The sequence below is a fragment of the Hylobates moloch genome, unplaced genomic scaffold (assembly GCF_009828535.3).
Source record: "Hylobates moloch isolate HMO894 unplaced genomic scaffold, HMol_V3 SCAFFOLD_12, whole genome shotgun sequence".
NCBI classification, from domain to species: Eukaryota; Metazoa; Chordata; class Mammalia; order Primates; family Hylobatidae; genus Hylobates; species Hylobates moloch.
In genome coordinates, this window is record NW_026652287.1 from 102,913,640 (window position 1) to 102,920,276 (window position 6,637).

The following is a 6,637-nucleotide window of genomic DNA, read 5'->3' on the forward strand; positions in this document are numbered from 1 at the left end:
TAAGATACATAGTTGCGCTAAAGAACGTAGCTTACCCCAACAGTGTGGGACAGCTGCACGCAAACAGATGCCAAATAGAGACGAGAGATATTATACGTAAAAGGAAGGACCAAGACATGGTGATACTTAATCCTTCTGTCTGATTCAAAGCAATGATACAATGTATGGGGGCTCCAGAAACAAATTGCTTGAATTTGTATCCAGACTACCACTTTCTGGTTTTGTGACCTTAATATTGTTCTGTTGTCTTCATCACAAGTGGGGACAATTATGCTACCTCATAAGGCAGTTGTGAACATTTAATGAGATAGGCATGAAAAAGCCTTAGCAGAGGGCCAGGACCCAGGTACTTGGATAATGGAAACTATTAATAATTTATCTTTGAAAAAAATAGCTTCAGGCTTTCTCCCTAACTCCCACTGACTTCTTGTTGCAAATCCAAATGTTTATGTGGAGTTCATGCCTTCTATTACCAATTCTGGACATTTATTTATGTCCAGTGACATGTTGGAGCCAGCTCCTACAAGCTGGTGAGAGCCGTGTGTGTGTACGTGTGTGCACCTGTCTTTGTAACTCTGTTTAGTGACAGCAAGTGGGCAACTCGAAACTGGCCATGATTGGCTTGGAGAATTTACACCACAGAAATTGGCAAAGCTGTAAATTTGGACTATTTATTTATTTATTTTCTGGAGATCCAGGGTTAACATTTTATCCTCTTAGAGGCAACACCAGGGTTTCCTAGGCTTGTCCTGGGATGAATTAGGGAGAAAGATGAGCTGCAGAAAAGGGAAAAAGTATGTGAATTAAAAATAGAACCTCTTAAAATATTTTACCAGGCTGAGAAAAACTGATTTTGATGAGGAAACCCAGGCACTTCTGACGGCTGAGGAAGAGAGAAATCCTGACCTGACCATCACAGACGAGTTTGACACAATCACAAGGGTAGAGATCTGATTGCGAGGAACCTGGGCTCTGACTCAAACACCTGCAAAGGACAGGGACTGGGACCGTTACTTACATGACGCTGCACCCAGGAGATACAAATCATTGACACTCTGAGTTGTGAGATTTCTGGCACCCCATTCATAGATTTTATATGATATATGTGGTTTTTATGTGCTCTGTGGCCTTGGATGAGCCACTGAAAGGCCTTCATGGTCTCTCGGTCTCACAAGGACATCTTAACCCCTCAATAAAGTGTTATATTTCTAAACATTGGAAAATCTTTTTTTGCCTTTTTTATTTGTATAAATTTAAGGGGTATGAGTACGGTTTTGTTACATGTATATATTGTGTGGGAAAATCTGGGCTTTTAGTATACCCATCACACAGATAGTGTACATTGTACCCATTAGGTCAGTTCTCACCCTGCACCTCCCTCTCACCCTCCTCAGCCTCCAATGTCTACTAGTCCACACTTTTTTTTTTTTTTTTTTTTTTTTTGGAGAGTTTTTTTAAAATTGTTCAGGCTGGGGGGGAATGGCACGATCGCAGCCCACCACAACCCCCCCCCCCTGGGTTCAAGCGTTTTCTTCTCCCTCCCCCCCCAGTATCTCGGGTTTTACGGCCAGCCCCCCCCACCCCGGGCATTTTTTTTTTTTTTTTTTTTTAAGTAGAGACGGGGTTTCTCCATGTTGGTCAGGCTGGTTTTGAACTCCCGACCTCAGATGATCCACCTGCCTCTGCCTTTCACAGTGGTGGGATTACAGGCGTGAGCCACTGCGCCCAGCCACTCTTTATATATTATTTAGCTCTCACATACAAGTAGGAACATGCATTATTTGACTTAGTTTCTGAGTTATCTCACTTAAGATCATGGCTTGAGTTCCATCCATGTTGCTGCAAAAGACATGATTTTATTCTTTTTATGGCTGAATAGGATTCCACTGTCTGTAAATCATGTTTTCTTGATCCACTCATCTGCTGGTGGACACTTACATTGATCCCATGACTTTGCTATTGTGGAGAGTGCTCCAGTAAACACATGGATGCAGGTTTCTTTTTAGTATGATTTCTCTTGCTTTGGGTAGAACTCGGTAGTGAGGTTGCCGGACGAAATGGTAGCTCTACGTTTAGTTCTTTGGGAAACCTCCATACTGCCTGGAAAATCTTGAAACGGTGTTCGCTACTGATGAATGACTGGAATAGGAGTGCAGGTTGAAGAAACTGTGGCCCCCTCCCCGTGCTGACCTGGAAAGACGCTGGCCGCACTGAAAGCACTAGAAAGGCTGGTCTGACTTGGGCACTCTTCTTTCTGCCAGTCCTACTAGGATTCCAGGTTGGGCTCCTGATCTGTTCTTGCCTGATGAAAGCACCTTTTTTATTGGTACATAATAGTGGTATATATTTTGGGGTTCACGTGAATGTTTGGGTAATTTCCATGGCATTGCTAATATTACCTCTCCTCATGGTCTTTGCGTCTCATATTCTTCCCCAGACTCCCCTCTGGCCCTCCTTTCCTCACTGGGCCTCGACTTCTGAGGCTACCCTGTCTCCCCTCCCTTTGAATAAAGATCTCTTGGGGTTGGGAGCTGAAAGGAGATTTTAGGAATGGGGGTATTTCATGTCTGAACTTTTTTTTTTTTTTTTTTTTTTTCGAGAGTCTCGCTCTGTCACCCAGGCTGGATTGCAGTGGCACGATCTTCGCTCACTGCAACCTCTACCTCCCGGTTGAAGCGATTCTCCTGCCTCAGTCTCCCAAGTAGCTGGTATTACAGGCGCATGCCACCACACGTGGCTAATTTTACTATTTTTAGTAGAGATGGGGTTTCACCACGTTGGTCAGGCTGGTTTAGAACTCCTGACCTCATGATCTGCCCACCTTGGCCTCCCAAAGTGCTGGGATTACAGGCATGAGCCACCGTGCCCGGCCTCACTTCTGAACTTCTGTGCCGCTGATTTCGGAGTGAAGATTGAGAAAATCAGCAACTTGAATGTCCATCAATGGATGAATGAATAAACAAAATGTGGCATATACATAAAATGAAATACTGAGTCTTCAAAAGGAAGGACATTCTGATGTATGACACAACATAGATGAACCTTGAGGATATTATGCTAAATGAAATAAGCCAGTCACAAAAGAAATACCGTACATTCTCCTTCTATGAGGTACTTACAGTAGCCCAATTCATAGAGGCAAAAAGTAAAATGGTGGTTACCAGAGGCCAGGGGAAGGAGGAGAAAATGGAGTTATTTAATGAGTACAGAGTTTGTTTTGCAAGATGGAAAAGTTCTGGAGATGGATGGTGGTGATGGTTGTACAATGTGAGTGTGCTCAAGGCCACAGGGAGGTACACTTTAAATGGGTTAAAATGGCAAAATTTTGTTATGCATGTTTTACCACAATAAAAAGAAAGTGGGGAGGCTGGGTGCAGTGGCTCATGCCTGTATTCCCAGCACTTTGGGAGGCCGAGGCAGGTGGATCACCTGAGGTCGGGAGTTTGAGACCAGCCTGACCAACATGGAAAAACCCTGTCTCTATTAAAAACACAAAAAATTAGCCGGGCATGGTGGTGCATGCCTGGAATCCCAGCTACTTGGGAGGCTGAGGCAGGAGAATTGCTTGAACCTGGGAGGCAGAGGTTGCAGTGGGCAGAGATCATGCCATTGCACTCCAGCCTGGGCAACAAGAGCGAAACTCCATCTCAAAAAAAAAAGTGTGGAAAGAAAAATAACAAACAGGAAAATCTGGGAAGTCATTTAGTCTGTCATCTGTAAAATGGTGATGATTAAGGACTTCCTACCTGGGTGCAATAGACATGATAAAATATAAAAGCAGCTTGAGGAACCAAAGAACCGATTCTCCAACTACTTTAATTCAGCTACCTTAATTATGTTCATGAGATGTCCATTTCCAGCCCCAGCAGGAACATTAACATTTTTCTCCTAACAGTTTTCCCTCCACTAAAAGTAGAGGTCAGTAGAAAAGAGGGAGAAGGAAGTGCTGATAGAGAACAGGTACTGAGCTGCCCAGCACAGCAGCTTATGCCTGTAATCCCAGCACTTTGGGAGGCCAAGTCAGGAGGATCACTTGAGCCCAGGAGTTAGATACCAGCTTGGGCAACATATTGAGACCCTACCTCTACTATATATATATATTTTTTTTTTTTTTTAATTATTTGGGCATGGTGACTCATGCCTGTGGTCCCAGCTACTCAGGAGGCTGGAGAAGGAAGATCACTTGATCCTGGGAGGTTGAGGCTGCAGTGAGCTGCGATCACACCACTGCATTCTAGTCTGGGTGACAGAGCAAGGCACTGTGAAAAAAATTTTTTTTTTAATCGCAAAAAAAGAGATACTGAGCTATAAAAAGTCTAAGTTACAAGTAAAGAATCTTAATGACAGAATTGAAGATTATTCACTTAAGAGCAATTAACACATTGACAGGTGCTTACCACAAGCTGAATATTTTATGTGTTTTTTCAATTCTTGCAAAATCTGAGGTTGATGCTATATAAGACCCTTCTTGTAATGGGAAAATTGGCTTAAAGGGTACAAGTAACTGCTTCCAAGCTAAGAAGCTGTCACTCCGGCTGCCTTCACCCTGGGAATCCTTTTCCACCCAAGTTCCTCCATTATCCCTGGAATTCCATCTCTGTCTCTTCTTCAGTCCAAGAATCTCCTGGGCTGTTTCAGCACTCTACCACCTCTGTCTCTTATAACCTGAGCTGTGCACCAGGCTTGACTCACCTCAGCCACACATTAGTCCTGGGCACATCTAGCCAAGCTTTTAAGATTGCCTGGTAGGCCGGGTGCAGTGGCTCACACCTGTAATCCCAGCACTTTGGGAGGCTGAGGCGGGTGGATCATGAGGTCAGGAGTTCAAGACCAACCTGGCCAACACGGTGAAACCCTGTCTCTACTAAAAATACAAAAATTAGCCGGACGCAGTGGCACACACCTGTAGTCCTAGCTACTGAGGAGGCTGAGTCAGGAGAATCGCTGGAACCCAGGAGGTGGAGGTTGCAGCGAGCTGAGACTGCACCATTGCACTCCAGCCTGGGCAACAGAGCGAGACTGTCTTTAAAAAAATTGCAAGGTGGTAGGTGAGGAAGTGAGTGTCAAAAAAGACAGCAAGCAGGGTGGGTAAAAGAAGGAGAGGGAGGAAAGGTGAATGAAGCTGGAGACACAAATAATCCATCTACCTTCCTCATAAGTATAGGCATGAAGTTAGATAATTGGTCACAAGCTAATTGGTCTGTCTTGGTTCACCGGCTTCATAATTTGGAGGCAGCCTAGAAGAAAGTTGAGCAGTCAAGGTACACTGGAATCCCTTCTATCTCATCTCTTCTCTTTTCCTGAATCACAAATTATCCCTTCCAGAACCCCTCCAAGACCTATTATGGACCCCCCAAGTCCTACAAAGTAACATTGGCCTGACTGTACAGTGGCTTTGAAATCACCTGTCCACTCTAAAAAAAATGTTGCTTTAAGATACTTTGATGTAATTGAATTCTAGGACAAACTTAGAAATTGTAGAATAACAAAAAATTCCTAAAAATTTAGTAATTGAGTAGACTAAATATGATTGACTTGAATATTGATCAGTAAATTGAAAATTTAGTAATTGAGAATTTGTGGATGAAGCATCAAACAGAGGATATCCCTGTGTTTTTGTTTGTTTTTTTGAGATGAAGTCTCACTCTGTCACCAGTCTGGAGTACAGTGGCGCGATCTCAGCTCACTGCAACCTCTGCCTCCCGGGTTCAAGCAATTCTCCTGCCTCAGCCTCCTGAGTAGCTGGGACTACAGGTGCCCGCCACCATGCCCAGCTAATTTTTGTATTTTTAGTAGAGACTGGGTTTCACCATGTTGGCCAGGATGGTCTCGATCTCTTGACCTTGTGATCTGCCCACCTCGGCCTCCCAGAGTGCTGGGATTACAGGCGTGAGCCACCATGCCAGGCCATCCCTGGTTGTTTGTTTGTTGTTGTTGTTGTTTTTTCCTGAGAGTCTCGCTCTGTCACCAGGCTGGAGTGCAGTGGCATGATCTCTGCTCACTGCAACCTCCACCTCCCGGGTTCAAGCAATTCCCCTGACTCAGCCTCCTGAGTAGCTGGGACTACAGGCGTGCACCACCACCCCTGGCTAATTTTTTTGTATTTTAGTAGAGAGGGAGTTTCACCATGTTGGCCAGGATGGTCTCAATCTCCTGACCTCGTGATCTGCCTGCGTCGGCCTTGCAAAGTGCTGGGATTACAGGTGTGAGCCACTGTGCCCAGCCCATCCCGTCCCTGTTATTTTTAAAGAAACAATGGAGAAATCTTGGGATAGTCTTTATCTTGTCAGATTATCGGAAATAACATGGTGGGCCAGGGGTAGTGGCTCACGCCTGTAATCCCAGCACTTTGGAGGCCAAGGCTAGAGGATTGGTTGAGCTCAGGAGTTTGAGACCAGCCTGGGCAACATGGCAAAACCCCATCTCTACTAAAAACATTACATGGTAGCACACACCTGTAGTCCCAGCTACTCGGGAGGCTGAAGTGGCAGGATCCCTTGAGCCTAGGAGGCAGAGGTTGCAGTGAGCCGAGATGGTACCACTGCACTCTAGCCTGGGTGACAGAATGAGAACCTGTCTCAGAATAAAATATGGCCCATTTTAATAGCTGGTAACTGAATATGAATCAATGAGATGA

General features: G+C 44.8%; 1 protein-coding gene across 1 annotated transcript in view; it reads left to right on the top strand.

The window, feature by feature from the left end:
* NLRP4 (NLR family pyrin domain containing 4) overlaps window positions 1-1,222 on the top strand; it is a 45,920-nt gene extending 44,698 nt beyond the window's left edge. Inside the window, exon 10 of the mRNA XM_032171696.2 lies at window positions 837-1,222. Within this exon, the coding sequence (XP_032027587.1) occupies window positions 837-954 (118 nt within the window). The 3' untranslated portion in view covers window positions 955-1,222. The remainder of the gene's footprint in view (window positions 1-836) is intronic.
* Window positions 1,223-6,637: the final 5,415 nt, after the last annotated feature.